Source organism: Eucyclogobius newberryi, unplaced genomic scaffold (genome assembly GCF_026437365.1).
Source record: "Eucyclogobius newberryi isolate DKJ021-1_F unplaced genomic scaffold, fEucNew1.0.hap1 SCAF_13, whole genome shotgun sequence".
Classification (NCBI taxonomy): domain Eukaryota; kingdom Metazoa; phylum Chordata; class Actinopteri; order Gobiiformes; family Gobiidae; genus Eucyclogobius; species Eucyclogobius newberryi.
In genome coordinates, this window is record NW_027315757.1 from 19,855,903 (window position 1) to 19,875,374 (window position 19,472).

General features: G+C 44.5%; 1 protein-coding gene across 1 annotated transcript in view; it reads right to left on the reverse strand.

The window, feature by feature from the left end:
- Positions 1 to 7,872: 7,872 nt before the first annotated feature.
- fam83fa (family with sequence similarity 83 member Fa) overlaps positions 7,873 to 19,472 on the reverse strand; it is a 96,596-nt gene continuing 84,996 nt past the window's right edge. The window contains exons 5-6 of the mRNA XM_072442875.1: positions 11,352 to 12,235; positions 7,873 to 8,177 (exon numbers count right to left, since the gene is read on the reverse strand). Of these exons, the coding sequence (XP_072298976.1) occupies positions 8,128 to 8,177; positions 11,352 to 12,235 (934 nt within the window). The 3' untranslated portion in view covers positions 7,873 to 8,127. The remainder of the gene's footprint in view (positions 8,178 to 11,351; positions 12,236 to 19,472) is intronic.

The window sequence follows — 19,472 nt, forward strand, 5'->3', positions numbered from 1 at the left end:
GGAATGGGAGGAGATGCCAGTGAGGAGGGAGTTGCAGTAGTCAAGGCGGGAGGAGATGAAGGCATGGATGAGGGATTCAGCAGCGGGGTGAGGCAGTGTCGGATTTTGGCGATGCGGCGGAGGTGGAAGTATGAGGTCTTGACGATGTGGCTGACATGGGGAGTGAAGGAGAGGGTGGGGTCCATGATGACACCGAGATTGCGTACCAGGGTAGAGGGGGTGATGGTCGAGGTGTCGATGCTGAGTGAAAAGGGACCAGTTTTATTGAGAGTGGATTTGGTGCCAATGAGGAGGAGCTCTGTTTTGTCACTGTTCAGTTTGAGGAAGTTGAGAGTGAGCCATGATTTTATTGTAGAGATGCAGGTTTCGATGTGGCTGAGGGGAGGGTTTTGGGTGGATGTGGTGGTGAGGTATATCTGGGTGTCGTCAGCGTAGCAGTGAAAGTCCAGGTTGAGTTGGCGGAGGATGTGACCAAGGGGGAAGATGTAGCAGATGAAGAGGAGGGGGCCGAGGACTGAGCCCTGGGGGATCCCTGCGTTACTGGGGAGAGGGTGGATGAGTGACCGGAGAGGGAAATGAACTCTTGCCTGTTGGTGAGGTAGGATGTGAGCCAGTCAAGTGCAGAGCCCTCAACACCCAGTTGGCGCAGCCTTTGTAGGAGGATGGAATGGTTTATAGTGTCAAAGGCTGCGCTGAGGTCTAGTAGTAACAGGATGTTGAGGGCCCCGGAGTCTGCAGACGTGAGGAGATCGTTGAGTACTTTGACCAGGGCTGTTTCAGTGCTGTGAAGTGGGCGGAAGCCAGATTGGAGGGGTTCATAGAGGTTGTTTGACTGGAGGTGGGTGTGAAGTTGGGCGGCGACGATGCGTTCCAGCGTTTTTGAGAGGAACGGCAGGTTGGAGATGGGGCGGTAGTTGGAGAGGTTGGCGGAGTCTAGGGTGGGTTTTTTGAGGATGGGGGAGGCCAGTTTGTAGATGGAAGGAACATGGCCGAGGGATAAAGACTGGTTGAAGAGGGTGGTGAGATGGGGGATGAGAGCAGGGAGGCAGGCCTTGGTTAGAGTCGTTGGGAAGGGGTCGAGAGAGCAGGTGGTGGTTTTGGAAGCGGTGATGAGGTCTATGATATGAGAGGAGTTAACAGAGGAGAAGGTGGTGAGGGCAGGGAAGGGTGGGTGGTCAGGGAGAGGGGGGGGGCAGGGGTGGGGGTGGTGATGGAGTTAATGGAGACGGCAGTCATGGAGCTGTTGATTTTGGAAATTTTGTCATTGAAGGCAAGGAGGAAAGAGTTGCAGAGGTCAGGGGAGGAGGGTGGAGTGATGTCCGGTGGCTGGAGCAGCTTGTTGACGGTGGAGAACAGGGTGCGAGGGCTCCGGTGGGAGCTGTTGATGAGGGTGGAGAGGTGGGCAGATTTGGCGGCTTGGAGAGCGTCACGGTAGGAGGAGATGTGTAATTTGAAAGCTTCGGCGTGGACGGTGAGGCGGGTTCTTTTGAGGAGTCGTTCGAGTTGGCGGCCAGTCTGCTTCATGGTGCGGAGTTCAGGGGTGTACCAGGGGGCGGGGTTGATGTATGAGACGGAGGAGGTTTTCCAGGGGGCTAGGGAGTCAAGGGAGTCGGAGAGGGTGGTGTTGAGCATGACAGCATAGTCGTCGGGGGAAGAGGGGGGGGAGTCAGGGGGGAAAGCAGAGGATATGAGCTGGGAGAGCGTGAGGGGGTTGACTGACTTGATATTGCGGTAGGTGTTAAAGCGATGTTATAGCGATGTTATAGCGATGTTATAGCGATGTTAAAGCGATGTTAAAGCGATGTTATAGCGATGTTATAGCGATGTTAAAGCGATGTTAAAGCGATGTTAAAGCGATGTTAAAGCGATGTTAAAGCGATGTTATAGCGATGTTATAGCGATGTTATAGCGATGTTAAAGCGATGTTAAAGCGATGTTAAAGCGATGTTATAGCGATGTTAAAGCGATGTTATAGCGATGTTAAAGCGATGTTAAAGCGATGTTATAGCGATGTTAAAGCGATGTTATAGCGATGTTCAAGCGATGTTAATGCGATGTTATAGCGATGTTATAGCGATGTTATAGCGATGTTAAAGCGATGTTATAGCGATGTTATAGCGATGTTAAAGCGATGTTATAGCGACGTTAAAGCGACGTCAAAGCGACGTTATAGCGACGTTATAGCGACGTTAAAGCGACGTTAAAGGGATGTTAAAGCGATGTTAATGCGATGTTAAAGCGATGTTATAGCGATGTTATAGCGACGTTAAAGCGACGTTAAAGCGACGTTAAAGCGACGTTATAGCGACGTTATAGCGACGTTAAAGCGACGTTAAAGCGACGTTAAAGCGACGTTAAAGCGACGTTATAGCGACGTTATAGCGACGTTAAAGCGACGTTAAAGCGACGTTAAAGCGACGTTATAGCGACGTTATAGCGACGTTATAGCGACGTTAAAGCGACGTTAAAGCGACGTTAAAGCGACGTTATAGCGACGTTATAGCGACGTTAAAGCGACGTTAAAGCGACGTTAAAGCGACGTTATAGCGACGTTATAGCGACGTTAAAGCGACGTTAAAGCGACGTTATAGCGACGTTATAGCGACGTTAAAGCGACGTTATAGCGACGTTATAGCGACTTTATAGCGACGTTAAAGCGACGTTATAGCGACGTTATAGCGACGTTAAAGCGATGTTATAGCGATGTTATAGTGATGTTAAAGCGATGTTATAGCGATGTTAAAGCGATGTTAAAGCGATGTTAAAGCGATGTTATAGCGATGTTAAAGCGATGTTATAGCGATGTTAAAGCGATGTTAAAGCGATGTTATAGCGATGTTAAAGCGATGTTATAGCGATGTTCAAGCGATGTTAATGCGATGTTAAAGCGATGTTATAGCGATGTTAAAGCGATGTTAAAGCGATGTTAAAGCGATGTTAAAGCGATGTTAAAGCGATGTTAAAGCGATGTTATAGCGATGTTAAAGCGATGTTATAGCGATGTTCAAGCGATGTTAAAGCGATGTTATAGCGATGTTATAGCGATGTTATAGCGATGTTCAAGCGATGTTAAAGCGATGTTATAGCGATGTTATAGCGATGTTAAAGCGATGTTATAGCGATGTTATAGCGATGTTATAGCGATGTTCAAGCGATGTTATAGCGATGTTATAGCGATGTTATAGCGATGTTAAAGCGATGTTATAGCGATGTTATAGCGATGTTCAAGCGATGTTAATGCGATGTTATAGCGATGTTATAGCGATGTTATAGCGATGTTATAGCGATGTTAAAGCGACGTTATAGCGACGTTATAGCGACGTTAAAGCGACGTTAAAGCGACGTTATAGCGACGTTATAGCGACGTTAAAGCGACGTTAAAGCGACGTTAAAGCGACGTTAAAGCGACGTTATAGCGACGTTATAGCGACGTTATAGCGACGTTAAAGCGACGTTAAAGCGACGTTAAAGCGACGTTAAAGCGACGTTAAAGCGACTTTATAGCGACGTTATAGCGACGTTAAAGCGACGTTAAAGCGACGTTATAGCGACCTTAAAGCGACGTTATAGCGACGTTATAGCGACGTTAAAGCGACGTTCAAGCGACGTTCAAGCGACGTTAATGCGACGTTATAGCGACGTTATAGCGACGTTATAGCGACGTTATAGCGACGTTAAAGCGACGTTATAGCGACGTTAAAGCGACGTTAAAGCGACGTTAAAGCGACGTTATAGCGACGTTATAGCGACGTTAAAGCGACGTTATAGCGACGTTATAGCGACGTTATAGCGACGTTAAAGCGACGTTAAAGCGACGTTATAGCGACGTTAAAGCGACGTTAAAGCGACGTTATAGCGACGTTAAAGCGACGTTATAGCGACGTTAAAGCGACGTTATAGCGACTTTAAAGCGGCGTTAAAGCGACGTCATAGCGACGTCAAAGCGACGTCAAAGCGACGTCATAGCGACGTCATAGCGACGTCATAGCGACGTTAAAGCGACGTCATAACGACGTTAAAGCGACGTCAAAGCGACGTCAAAGCGACGTTACAGCGACGTCAAAGCGACGTTAAAGCGACGTTATAGCGACGTTAAAGCGACGTTATAGCGACGTTATAGCGACGTTAAAGCGACGTTAAAGCGACGTTATAGCGACGTTATAGCCACGTTAAAGCCACGTTAAAGCGACGTTATAGCGACGTTAAAGCGACGTTATAGCGACGTTATAGCGACGTTATAGCGACGTTATAGCGACGTTATAGCGACGTTAAAGCGACGTTAAAGCGACGTTATAGCGACGTTAAAGCGACGTTAAAGCGACGTTATAGCGACGTTATAGCGACGTTAAAGCGACGTTAAAGCGACGTTAAAGCGACGTTATAGCGACGTTAAAGCGACGTTAAAGCGACGTTAAAGCGACGTTAAAGCGACGTTATTGCGATGTTAAAGCGATGTTAAAGCGACGTTATAGCGATGTTATAGCGATGTTATAGCGATGTTAAAGCGATGTTAAAGCGATGTTATAGCGATGTTATAGCGATGTTAAAGCGATGTTAAAGTGATGTAGAGAAACATTTCGCGCTCGCATGTCGTCGTGGTCGTGGGCGTTTCCTGTCGGCGTGCGATAGTGTCGTTGCGGTGCGTGAGGTTAGCACTTCCTGGGAGCAGATCTGAGCGAAAACCGCTGTGTTAATCATCCGGCGAAGCAAACGAGAGAAGAAGAAGATGAAAACTGTGTCAAACTTCTTTCACTTCTGTCACAGTTGTTCCTTGTTTTACCTGCGGATTCGCTCCAAACATCACCAAAGCCAGAAAAGCTACTGTTATGTTTCAAAAATGTGATTGTTTTATGTTTAATACAGATTTTATAGAACAGTAATCATCATGAAATATAAAACAGAAGCGATTAAACAGACCATGATTTCTTCATTAAGGCTGTGTTCATGTTTGGTGAAGGATAAACGCCCGACAGCTTAATTTGTGAAAGTACTTTTGTTATTTGACCTATCATTATTATTACTGACCGTGAACCTGCTCCTGCGGTTGTAAATGCTATGCTAAAGTCTAAATGCTATGCTAAAGTCTACACAGAGCTAATGTGTGTTTTCATGACTTGACGACTGCGACACAGAAAGTATGAGAAAACATCACTCCAGGATCCAAGGACCACGAGCGCAGCATCATTCTGAGGTATAGACTTACTTTGGTCCTGGTTTAGTCCTGGTTTAGTCCTGGTTTGGTCCTGGTTTGGTCCTGGTTTAGTTCTGGTTTAGTTCTGGTTTAGACCTGGTTTGGTCCTGGTTTAGTCCGGGTTTAGTTCTGGGTTTAGTTCTGGTTTGGTCCTGGTTTAGTCCGGGTTTAGTTCTGGTTTAGTTCTGGGTTTAGTTCTGGTTTGGTCCTGGTTTAGTCCAGGTTTAGTTCTGGTTTGGTCCTGGTTTAGTTCTGGTTTGGTCCTGGTTCAGTCCGGGTTTAGTTCTGGGTTTAGTTTTGACGCCTTCTCTTGGAATCTCTGGAAACCTGGAGAGAATCTTTGGGACACAAATTGACTGGTTTAGAATATGGAAAAAAGGAGGAAAAATGTAATAGTTATAATTTTCTGTTTTCATAATTTAATATTGATCCAAAACAAATACTTTTACATTTGAAGATCTTTATTTTTATTTTCAATATTCATGCTCATGTAACATAAAATCTTTATCTAGCATTTAGTTAATAGCATTATTATTCGAATATGGTCAATATTTATTTCCTTTTTTGATTTATTTTCTTGCCTTTTTATGAATACACAGAGTTTAATAAGATGAACGTTATCCATGTCACACAAAACGATAACAGTAAATCTCCAAAATATAAAAATTCTGCCAATTTCATCTGCAAATTTCCAAAATCGTGTGAAAAGTGTTGCGATATTTGTATTAAATGGGAGGCAATATTTCTGACATTGACGGACAGTTCACGGTTTCATGCCAGACACAGAAAAACCTTCACAATCGTCTTGTTCAATACATTTTATTCATCATTTTAATACAAAAGCATTTACGTCTCAAGTCACAAGGATTCACATTTTTCCATCGTTTTTGAACACGTCACATAAACACAGCGAGGGCAGTTGCATTATTCACGTCTCGTCCCGTTTCCAAGGGTCCCGAGGTAAGACGACACCGCCCCCAGAACCACGCCTGATCACTTTTCCTGTCGCTACGGTAACCGGCGCTCACCTGTCCCACGCGCTTCTGGGCAACACCTGACGCCGACTTCAGCTCTCGACGCTTTGACACCGGCGAGTATTTAGAGTGTCCCGTTACTTCAAACCTAAAGCGCCCCCTGCAGGTCGGACGACTCATTGAACTAAAATTGCAGTTATGACTTGGTATGTTTAAAATGTTATCACAGAAAAGCTCATTTTTTAGGTTCATAATTTCACTTCCTGTTTGTAATTGATGACATCACACTAGGAAATGACCCAGCAGACACTGAGAAAAAACTAAATTTGACAAATTCAAATATGAGGGATTTTATTTGGTTGAATTATTATTATTTTATTTATTATGATTATTTATTATTCATGTATTTTGTTTTAAAATATTGTTTATTATGTGCTTGTTAATATTTAGAATGTCAAAAAAGTTGTTAAGTTGTATAAACTTTGACTGGAGTGTCCCTGGTGTGATGTCACTTCCTGTCATTTTCTACACATTTTTCAACTTTCCTCCACAAATACCTGCTCGATTGGTGTAAAACTATCATTTATATGTACAACAGGTATAATAAATACACCAAATAAAATCAAAATTAGAAAATCTTAAAAACCTGTCATCCATTAAGTAGGAGTAAAAGGAGATGGTCCGAAAACTACTCCAAGAAGTGCAATTTATTTTGAAAAGTTACAGAAAAGAATGCTATCGAGAATATCCTTGTAATCTACCAGAAACTATCTTTGACAACCGTAACACTCAGACTTCTCAGTACATGCCGACACTGAAGGTGTGTGTGGTGGGCGGGCGTGTGTGGTGGGTGGGGCGGGCGTGTGTGGTGGGCGGGACGGGCGTGGCGTGCGGGACGGGCGTGTGTGGCGAGTGTGGCGTGCGTGGCGAGTGTGGCGTGTGTGGCGAGTGTGGCGTGCGTGGCGAGTGTGGCGTGCGTGGCAACTTCATTCATAATGGCGTTCAAGTGTTCCGTGCGGCGCAAACACAGACGCAGTAATCATTTCCAAGGGTCGCAAACGACGTCATAACACCGGCGCGGTTTTAGAGTGCGACGCGCAAAAGAACCACAAACTGAAGGCGCTCTTTGCCGTCAAAATGCGGAGGATGCGCGGAGATGAGATGACATTGTGCGTTTGAATTTCAAGCACTTTATTCCACATTCAAGCGCTCGCTCCCGACCTTGAAAAAGACTCTAAACTTTCAACCACATTCAAGGATTTCAAGCGAGAGAACGAGGGGTTAAATCTGTGTTATGCTCTGTACAGACTGCATGGATGTGCAAAAGACATGGAGAAACAACAAAGGACATGGAGAAACAACAAAAGGACATGGAGAAACAACAAAAGGACATGGAGAAACAACAAAAGGACATGGAGAAACAACAAAGGACATGGAGAAACAACAAAAGACATGGAGAAACAACAACAGACATGGAGAAACAACAAAAGACATGGAGAAACAACAACAGACATGGAGAAACAACAAAAGACATGGAGAAACAACTAAAGACATGGAGAAACAACAAAAGAAAGAAAAACAACATAGAAAAATAACAATAGACAAAAAACAACAACAAAAGATGTGGGAAAAACAAAACAAAAAACAGAAAAACTACAAAAGACAGAAAAACAACAAGACAGAAAAACAACCAAAAAAGACATGGAAAAAAACAAAATACCTGGAGAAACAACAAAATACATGGAAAAACAACAAAACACATGGAAAAACAACAAAGGACATGGAAAAACAATGGCATTAACTGTATTTTCAGATGTGGTGGCGCCTGTCATTAAAGTCATTAAAGTGATTAAACTGGCGATGTAACAGTGCCACGCCCCAAACGCCAGCGAACAGTCTCGTAACAGCGGCGTCACCAGTAACTCCACCGTCTGTGCTCGTAAATCCAAAGAGAAACGTCTCTCACTGCTGGATACAGTTTTTCTTTGAGGGTTTTCGTCCTTTTTTGTAACCTGGAGAAGAAATGATAAATTATTATAGTGTTGTGAAATAATCATAAAAAAAAAAGTGGGTGAAAAAATACAAACAGATAATAAACAAGTGAGATTATCAAAAACAACAATTCATAAGTCAGGAATGTAACATGTGTAATTGTAAGTATTGGAATCTCAAAAAATGAAATGTTGAACTTTAATACATATCAATTGTCTCATTTTTACGTTATAAATTAATGTTTAGGCCAACATTTTAACAAGATTACTTTTGAGAAACACAAAAAGTGACACAGTATATTTATTTAGTCAACATTTCACGTATAAAATTATATTTCTAGTATTACCCAACACCTAAATAACAACTCCTTGATGACTGGGGCTTTTGCCTTTGGTCATTTCCACAGTTACATGGAAATCTGATACAAAATACCCATGAGTCACTGCTTCTTTTCTGCTGCTTATCTTTACCGTGATTCTGATCTGGAGTTTTGGAAAATGACGCAATCGCTCGTAAAAAACAAAAAAACATGTGACTTCTGTAGAGTCGTGACTCAGACGTGACGACGCGTGGCTTTATCTCTCACACAAACAGGACCCGAGATACAAATGTGTTCAAGGGATTATTTTGACTTCTTATCTGAGCTGGTTTAGTCCTGGTTTAGTCCTGCTTTAGGCCTGCTTTAGGCCTGCTTTAGTCCTGGTTTAGTCCTGGTTTAGTCCTGGTTTAGTCCTGGTTTAGTCCTGCTTTAGTCCTGCTTTAGTCCTGCTTTAGTCCTGCTTTAGTCCTGCTTTAGTCCTGCTTTAGTCCTGCTTTAGTCCTGCTTTAGTCCTGGTTTACCATTTAGTGCTAGTTTAATCCTAGTTTACCATTTAGTCCTGGTTTAATCCTAGTTTACCATTTAGTCCTGGTTTAATCCTACAATTTATTCATTATAAAATATACACCTTAATTAGCCAGTGAGCAAATATTTAATTCATAAAGAACACATAGTTTATTAAGAGGCTTAAGAGTCAATTAAGTTAGTTATTAGTCTTATGGTCGTCTGTTTAATCTTGGTCTTTGGTTCAGTCCCGGTGGATAAGTCCTGGTGGTTTAGTCCCGCTGGTTTAGTCCCGCTGGTTTGGTTTAGTCCCGCTGGTTTAGTCCCGCTGGTTTAGTCCCGCTGGTTTGGTTTAGTCCCGCTGGTTTAGTCCCGCTGGTTTAGTCCCGCTGGTTTGGTTTAGTCCCGCTGGTTTGGTTTAGTCCCGCTGGTTTGGTTTAGTCCCGCTGGTTTGGTTTAGTCCCGCTGGTTTAGTCCCGCTGGTTTGGTTTAGTCCCGCTGGTTTGGTTTAGTCCCGCTGGTTTGGTCCCGCTGGTTTAGTCCCGCTGGTTTGGTTTAGTCCCGCTGGTTTGGTTTAGTCCCGCTGGTTTAGTCCCGCTGGTTTGGTTTAGTCCCGCTGGTTTGGTTTAGTCCCGCTGGTTTGGTTTAGTCCCGCTGGTTTGGTTTAGTCCCGCTGGTTTAGTCCCGCTGGTTTGGTTTAGTCCCGCTGGTTTGGTTTAGTCCCGCTGGTTTGGTCCCGCTGGTTTAGTCCCGCTGGTTTAGTCCCGCTGGTTTGGTTTAGTCCCGCTGGTTTGGTTTAGTCCCGCTGGTTTAGTCCCGCTGGTTTAGTCCCGCTGGTTTAGTGTAATCCTGGTTTTGTTCTATTTTTTGTCTGCATATGTAAGGTTTATAACTGATCTGGACCCGTTTAGATGTTTGGTAATGGTTTTGACTAGAAAGAGAAAACCATTGATCACTGAGAGGAAAACAGTGAATACAATAAAATTGGCTGTAAAAATGCGGTCTTTGTAAATTGAAACGTCATCGAGCGTGCGCCGCAGTCGACGGCCTGGAACGGTTATAAGCATAAATAACGATGCGTCATGCCGAGGCCTGTCCGGACGTGCTGCAGCGCTCAGTCTGTCCGGACGTGCTGCAGCGCTCAGTCTGTCCGGACGTGCTGCAGCGCTCAGACTGAGAACATTCGCCTTTCACGTGTGCATATTTCATCAGACATCTACTGCCTCTGGTCGTCAATAAAGTGAACGAGTTCAAACCTCAACCCGAGTTTCATTTTCAAACTAACTGAGGCAAAGGTAATATTACAGATGCCCGCTGGCTGTTTTTTTGAATTGTACACTTAGTTTCTTAAGGTTTAATGTTTTTACACCGCAAAAAACCTGATAGCATTATTGAGTTTCACACAATCAATCAATTTGTATGGTGTAGATAGCTTTTTTTGTTGTCCACTTTTAAAATATTCCTTCAGAAAAATAGAAAAATAGATGAATGGAAAAAAATATGGCATCAAAACAACATGTATCATGTTTCATTTTGTGCTTGTCTAAATAAAATAAATAAAATAAATAAAATAAATAAAATAAATAAAATAAATAAAATAAATAAAATAAATAAAATAAATAAGGGACAAGTTGGCCACTGTCCAGGGTGTACCCCGCCTAAGGCCCGAAGTCACTGGGATAGGCTCCAGTCACCCGCGACCCCGAAAGGGAACAAGCGGTAGAAAATGGATGGATGGAAAATAAAATAAAATAAAATAAAATAAATAAAATAAATAAAATAAATAAAATAAATAAAATAAATAAAATAAATAAAATAAATAAAATAAAATAAATGTGTCGACTGGATGACGCTTTAGAAAACCCTATATAAAGCTGTAATGATTTTGCTCTAAAGTCACAAACTCAACATCACAATCTCAAGAGAGACTGCGCGGCGGTTCGACCTGGTTCAATGAAATAGATTAAGAACTTTGACCGCGAACCCGCCTTCAAAACTCTGTTGACGTCAACCGGATAACGCACATAATTTAGTCAAGAATAACATTAGATACTAGTTTTGTGAAGCGGAATGGTTTTACCGACGAGTTCATGGTGAAGCACAAATTCGTGAAATTTAACACTAGGTCAACTGGGCAACGATTCCAACAAACCCAATTGACATTTATCCAATTTAGTCACGGTATTTTTTAGACTGTTGAAGCAAGATTCCTAGATTTTTCCGTGATTTATCCAAAGTGTATCCATAGCTTTTCCATTCATTCCTACTTGACCAATGATATCAAAACAAGCCGAAACAAGACGAACTGTTGTTTAGCAATTTTTTTTCCCCGCATCAATAAATACAAAGTTTGGCTAAAACGTCTACGCACCATCCTCTCCCGCGCCTACGTCGATGGCCTGCAGCGACTGGCTTCGTTGCGTTAGCTTCCCCAACCTCTTGATCTTGCTCTTGGTTACTCCAGGTCTCTCCAAGATCTCGAACCCATCGTCCGACTCGTTCCCACCGTTTGCGTCCACCAGCAAAACCTTCCCGTTATGGATCGGACTATGCTGCGTTCCCACTTTCCCGTTCTGCACCGGACTGTGCGGCATTCCCACTTTCCCGTTCTGTATCGGGCTGTGCGGCGTTCCCACTTTTCCGTTCTGTACAGGGCTGTGCTGGGTCACAACGCCTTCGTCTATCGTCTCTGGTGGCGCGTGGTGGCCGTGCTTCCCTTTCAGCAAATTCCGGATTGTTAGCTGCTTCTTGCTGTGATGTTTCTTCAAGTTTGGCTTCAGGTCTTGCTCGATGTTCCCCGTGTTCACCGTCGGACTTTGCGTCTCCGTTTTGTCCTCCTTCGCGTTGGGGAAACCGCTTAGCGCGCCGGTCCTCTGAGTGGACGCGCTCACCACGGAGTCTTTAGCCGAGGGCAAATCTTGCAGCGATCTCGTCAAGCCGGCGTTATTCCCGAAAACCAGGGAATATTTGGGATTGTGATATTTGTGCGCCGGGACTTTGAGGCCAGCCTGCTTGGTATCGCTGACGGAAACTTGAAATCGAGACGTAGAAACAGACGTCTGTTTCGTCGACTCCACTTTGGACTTTTTGACGTGGGTGGTGACCGGCGGTTTGGTGATGTTGAACTCGTGATACAAGTCCACTTGCTCAGAAATGGCGTAAAGTTCCCGGAAATCGTGGTCGAAAACGTCCACGATTTGTCCCGACATGACCGTGATGGTGTTTCGGTCCATACGAGACGAACTCCATGTGAAACTGTGGCAGAAAACAAAAGAAAGTCAGAGTTTTGCTGTAGTTTTCACACGCATTTTCAATTTGCAGGCCAGTAGACTTGAACTTAAGGCTTCACAATATGTTACTGATGTGGTACAGTATCGCGTGATCAACATTTACGATTCAATGTTATAGTGTAGTTAAGTTTATTTGCCATTTGTAGGTATAAAAGCTCAGAGTGCCGAGTTAAAAACTATACAAACAATGGATTTACATTGAAAAAGACAAAAAGTACCAAGAATCTACAAAACACGAACAAAAACTAATTCCAAATGAATAAATGGTTTATTAAGCAAGAGTTAGTAACTAATAATTAAGGTTAGGTTTTTCGAATTATGATGTTGTTTGGTGAGATTGTGCCTGTAGTAAATAATTATCATTGTTTTACATCAATAAAGTTGCAGTTTGTGAAGAAAATTTGGCAAATAAGTGAAAAATGACAGGAAGTAGAGCTGAGTTCAACAGAATCCCTCTGTGATGTCATCAAAAAGCGCCATTCCATCAAAAAATGTCGAGACAATTTGCAACTCCACCTTTTTAAGACAATTTAAACAACTATTTAACAAAATAAAAGTGTCGTCAGGTGTAATTATTTGTCCAATCGTAACTATTGTATGATTTGAATGTATTTTGGGCCTGGTTTACAATCCGGTTGCTAAGTAACGATTGTAGAATTATCTCTACCTATGTATTTGCTGGACATGTCAAACCAGGAAGTGATGTTATAAAAGACCAAATTGCCAAATTGGAAAAAAAACAGGCAGAAATGTTTGGTAAAATATCTTTAATCTTCCCCTTGTTTTACTAAAAAGTGCAGTCTAATGCGTCACATGGACTTTAAGCCTGAATCTTTTTAAATAAACAATTTGTTCACTATGAATGAAGTATTTGTTCATACTTTACAAAGGTATGAAAACGTCTTGTTTTCATAAAGTTTTACCCAAATAAATGTGGCTTTCATGAACATAGACAAGACATAAAACAGTAAGTCACATTTCTTTCTCTAAAGTCAGAACTCTGCTCCAAACCACATTTACTAACTGATCATTGAAGATTTGAACTGTGTTTGAAGTGATTTGAAGTGTTTTCGATTAATTTGTCGGAGCCAAGAATTGGTCTTGTCATTCTTAGGCTGCATAGAAATATCATGAAGGTCATTGGCCAAGCAGCAAAAACGTATAAAGAAAATTAGTGACAATCGAATAGTTGAACGTTAGAGACCTTCAACGAGGCATCGACTTGAATAAAGACACTTCAGCAGAAGTGTGTGCAGATGGGTGCGGGTGGTGCGGATGGTGCGGGTGGTGCGGATGGTGCGGGTGGTGCGGATGGTGCGGGTGGTGCGGATGGTGCGGGTGGTGCGGGTGGTGCGGGTGGTGCGGATGGTGCGGGTGGTACGGGTGGTGCGGATGGTGCGGGTGGTACGGGTGGTGCGGGTGGTGCGGGTGGTGTGGGTGGTGTGGATGGTGTGGATGGTGTGGGTGGTGTGGATGCTGTGGATGCTGTGGATGGTGTGGATGCTGTGGATGCTGTGGATGCTGTGGATGGTGTGGATGGTGTGGATGCTGTGGATGCTGTGGATGCTGTGGATGGTGTGGGTGGTGTGGATGCTGTGGGTGGTGTGGATGGTGTGGATGGTGTGGATGGTGTGGGTGCTGTGGGTGCTGTGGATGCTGTGGGTGGTGTGGGTGGTGTGGGTGCTGTGGATGGTGTGGATGGTGTGGATGGTGTGGATGCTGTGGATGGTGTGGATGGTGTGGATGCTGTGGATGCTGTGGATGCTGTGGATGCTGTGGGTGGTGTGGATGCTGTGGGTGGTGTGGATGGTGTGGATGGTGTGGGTGGTGTGGGTAGTGTGGGTGGTGTGGGTGCTGTGGATGGTGTGGATGCTGTGGGTGGTGTGGATGGTGTGGGTGGTGTGGATGCTGTGGATGCTGTGGATGGTGTGGATGGTGTGGATGGTGTGGGTGCTGTGGATGGTGTGGATGCTGTGGGTGGTGTGGATGGTGTGGATGCTGTGGATGGTGTGGATGCTGTGGGTGCTGTGGATGCTGTGGGTGCTGTGGATGGTGTGGGTGGTGTGGGTGGTGTGGATGCTGTGGGTGGTGTGGATGCTGTGGATGCTGTGGATGCTGTGGATGGTGTGGATGCTGTGGATGGTGTGGATGCTGTGGGTGGTGTGGATGGTGTGGGTGGTGTGGATGCTGTGGATGCTGTGGGTGGTGTGGATGCTGTGGGTGGTGTGGATGCTGTGGGTGGTGTGGATGCTGTGGATGCTGTGGGTGGTGTGGATGCTGTGGATGGTGTGGATGGTGTGGGTGGTGTGGGTGCTGTGGATGGTGTGGATGCTGTGGATGCTGTGGATGGTGTGGGTGGTGTGGATGCTGTGGATGGTGTGGATGGTGTGGGTGGTGTGGGTGCTGTGGATGGTGTGGATGGTGTGGATGCTGTGGGTGGTGTAGATGGTGTGGGTGGTGTGGATGCTGTGGATGCTGTGGATGGTGTGGATGCTGTGGATGGTGTGGATGCTGTGGGTGGTGTGGATGGTGTGGGTGGTGTGGATGGTGTGGATGGTGTGGGTGGTGTGGATGCTGTGGGTGGTGTGGATGCTGTGGATGGTGTGGATGCTGTGGGTGGTGTGGGTGGTGTGGGTGGTGTGGATGCTGTGGGTGGTGTGGATGCTGTGGGTGGTGTGGATGGTGTGGATGGTGTGGATGCTGTGGATGCTGTGGGTGGTGTGGATGCTGTGGGTGGTGTGGGTGGTGTGGATGGTGTGGGTGGTGTGGATGCTGTGGGTGGTGTGGATGCTGTGGGTGGTGTGGATGGTGTGGGTGGTGTGGATGCTGTGGGTGGTGTGGATGGTGTGGGTGGTGTGGATGGTGTGGATGCTGTGGGTGGTGTGGGTGGTGTGGGTGGTGTGGATGCTGTGGGTGGTGTGGATGCTGTGGGTGGTGTGGATGCTGTGGGTGGTGTGGATGGTGTGGGTGCTGTGGGTGGTGTGGGTGGTGTGGATGGTGTGGGTGGAGTGGATGGTGTGGATGCTGTGGGTGGTGTGGATGCTGTGGATGCTGTGGGTGGTGTGGATGGTGTGGATGCTGTGGGTGGTGTGGATGCTGTGGATGCTGTGGGTGGTGTGGATGGTGTGGGTGGTGTGGATGCTGTGGGTGGTGTGGATGGTGTGGGTGGTGTGGGTGGTGTGGGTGGTGTGGGTGGTGTGGGTGGTGTGGATGCTGTGGGTGGTGTGGATGGTGTGGGTGGTGTGGATGCTGTGGGTGGTGTGGATGGTGTGGGTGGTGTGGATGGTGTGGATGCTGTGGGTGGCGTGGGTGGTGTGGGTGGTGTGGATGCTGTGGGTGGTGTGGATGCTGTGGGTGGTGTGGATGGTGTGGATGCTGTGGGTGGTGTGGATGGTGTGGGTGGTGTGGATGGTGTGGGTGGTGTGGATGCTGTGGGTGGTGTGGATGGTGTGGGTGGTGTGGATGGTGTGGATGCTGTGGGTGGTGTGGATGGTGTGGGTGGTGTGGATGCTGTGGGTGGTGTGGATGGTGTGGGTGGTGTGGATGGTGTGGATGCTGTGGGTGGTGTGGGTGGTGTGGGTGGTGTGGATGCTGTGGGTGGTGTGGATGCTGTGGGTGGTGTGGATGGTGTGGATGCTGTGGGTGGTGTGGATGGTGTGGGTGGTGTGGATGCTGTGGGTGGTGTGGATGCTGTGGGTGGTGTGGATGGTGTGGATGCTGTGGGTGGTGTGGATGGTGTGGGTGGTGTGGATGGTGTGGGTGGTGTGGATGCTGTGGGTGGTGTGGATGGTGTGGATGGTGTGGATGCTGTGGGTGGTGTGGATGGTGTGGGTGGTGTGGATGGTGTGGATGCTGTGGGTGGTGTGGGTGGTGTGGGTGGTGTGGATGCTGTGGGTGGTGTGGATGGTGTGGATGCTGTGGGTGGTGTGGATGCTGTGGGTGGTGTGGATGGTGTGGGTGGTGTGGATGGTGTGGATGCTGTGGGTGGTGTGGGTGGTGTGGGTGGTGTGGATGCTGTGGGTGGTGTGGATGGTGTGGATGCTGTGGATGCTGTGGATGGTGTGGATGCTGTGGATGTTCGAGTCTTAAATCTTACTTATGATTCACACCAATGGTTTGTCAAATCATTTCAAAAAGAAAAAGTATCAATTCTATTAAAAACATTGCATTAAATATTGTACCGTGAGATTTTCATTTCGTTACATCCCTAAGTGTCAGCAATTAAGAGTCATCGGATCATGAAAATATGAAAGAAAAGAATAAAAAAGTACTTTATAAACACAGATTTTTACTTTTGTAGTAGGTTAACATGTGTGGACTCAACTAAAGTGTTATTGATTTTTCTTTAATTAAAAAAGTCCTACAAATCGAAAGGTCGCCCCTTGTTTCCTTGAAACATAGTAGTGGCTCCGCCCACGCACGAGCGCACACGGCGACTCTGCGCTGAAGGTCAGATCTTTACCGTTTTCACAATGGAACAACACTCTGTAGTTCACGTGTAATTTCGGCATTCAGGCGATGTCACGGCCACTCGCTCTGACCGCCGAAAGGAAGGAAAAATGTGTATCATAAATTAATTTGTTAGATGCTATAGCACCGTATCATCTAATCAGAGCTCTTCACTCTCAAAATACTGGCCTTCTGGTGGTGCCAAGAGTCTCTAAAAGCACAGTAGGAGGTAGAGCGTTTAGCTCCCAAGCGCCTGTGTTATGGAATCAGCTCCTGTCCATGTTAAATATGCTGACAGTCTCTTCATTTAAGTCCAGGCTTAAAACGTTCCTCTTGAAATGGCTTATGGTCAGACCAGTTAGGAACCAAACATAAACCCACAGTTTCAGCTACGCTGCCCTAGGAGCAACTATGGGGGAAGTATGGCAGCTTGAGCTCTATCCTCTGCTTCTGACTACTTATTCTATCAAACAATATTTGACATTTAATTTCACAAACACATTGAACATTGTAACGCCGGGCGAAGCCAAAACGATGATTTAACTGCCGTGTCCCAAACATTCAAATCGGGTTAGGCCTCTCTAAAAACAAAGGATTATAAAGACACTCCTTTTACAAGAAGGTAAAAACATGATCTTAGGTAGAGGTGGGAGCAGTTGTGTCCGACATTTGATTTAAAAACACTGAGAAGTACAAATGATTGGTCAAACAATGGTTTAAAAAGTATTTGGGGAAAGTAAGAGTACTTGTTTGCCACATCTGATTTATAATTTGAAGTTAATTAGAAGGACAAAAACAATAAATAATGCAAAGAATCTGGCGTTTTTAAAAGACAGACAATATGTGTGACTACCAGAGCAGCAGGGGTGGAAAGTGACAAAGTACTAAAGTAACATTTTTAGGTATTTTCACATTACTTAAAGGTTGAATGGACGATTTTTTGGGCACAAATCTAAGCCTCATTTCCTCGTGGCGTGAACTGCTGATTAGTCCTGCCACGTATCAATCATAAAACACCTACCGCTCACCTGCAGCCGCGTGTGGCTCGTCCCCACGTTTCCGCGTGCCTAAGCGCATGGATCTATCATAATATAGTTCCCTCAGTGTACGGGGCAAAATGAAGACGGAGAAAGACAGTTTGAGCTGACACAGAAGTGGACGGAAATCTACAGGAGACGAGAGATGCGATGCGCTCCGTTGCGCTAATAAACAAACGCACGTGTGTGTTGTATCAGTCCGCACGGGGGAGTGCGCATGCGCACTTCCGCCTGCACTCTCAAATCACCGAAAAATCGTCCATTGCGCCTTTAAGTTGTTTTTACAGTGGAGATTTTTTACCTTCACATCGTTGTTTTTCAAGTATCTGTACTTTTTTAACTGGCCTTTGAGCAAGCAAAAATATACACATAAATTCACGAAAAATCCCTTTATTCAAAGCGTGTAATAGTTCTCATCTCTAAATGCTTTTACTTTTTATTCTTATTTTACGCTATTAACATTTTAGTTTATATATTACTATATTTTTCAACTATATATAACTATATTTTTCAACAGGTACTTCAATATTTCTAATTAAGAAGATGTATTTGTACTTTTACTTTACATATCTGTACTTTTACTTTACTAAAACTAGTATCGGAACTGGATACTCTTTTGAGCAAATATTGATACTAAAAAAAAAGAATGATCTGATCATTTTTATTTTTTTGTTCGTTATGGTATAGCGTAAAACACATACTTAAAGACGTACAACTACATTCCGCCGACCGCCAGTAAAAGCAACACAAGACCACACTGTTTAATAAGTATAATTATTCAATGTTGAAAATGTCGGTCTATCACTTTTAATTATCATTGTGGTGTCAAAAAGTAAAAAGTTTAACGAGCATATAGGGAGTTTATACACTTTAAAGAGGATTTTTAGTTTAGTTTAAGTTATAATTTGAGTCTTATTTTCTGTTCAAATGGCTCTGAATGCCTCACTCTTGTTTGGAGCGGTCGCAAACAGCGAAAGTGCAGAGGCGGACCAAATTGCAGTGATTTAAGCCATTTGGAAAGTTCCCTAAAGAGGTATTTTTAAAAATCAAATTGAGCTTTCACAGGAAATGGCTGTAATTGCGTGCGTATTATAAAGATCGGAACAGAACTCGCGGGCAGAACAATCAATAGTCGAGCGTTTTTCGTCAGGTTCGAGGCGGCGCGCTGGTCTTTGTTCGCCAATAATTACTGCTTACAACGTATACTGTGTTAAAGTGTGACCTCAGATGCATCGTGTTACTTTACATAGTCACAATGCATGTTTTTTAAGAAATGTTTGCGCAGTAAAAACTCCCATAAAAAAAAAAAAAAAAAAGATTAATGCAAGGGCGGCACAATGGAAATTTGTTGTTGTTTTTTTTAAAAAGGGGAAAAAAAGAAAAATTAATTGATATACCAAATGATAAAATAATACAAGAATCGTATGAATTATTGTTGCAGTCTTTTCAATTCGATAATGGTTGGACATCTTTAAATTCGATTACGTTTTAAATTCGATTACGATACAATTTAAGTACAATTTTCACTTCATCAAATGTCTTTGAAAGTTCCTCTGTGATGGTTAAATCTGTATTTTTGGGTCATTCGAAGTGTCGATCGTCACCCTCACGATCTGCAGTCTCTGGGAGGAAAACCAGCCTCGCAACACGTCCCGAAGACAACTCTCCTGAGAAACCCTGGCCCTTTTTGAAAATATGTTTGGCAACGTTAAATGT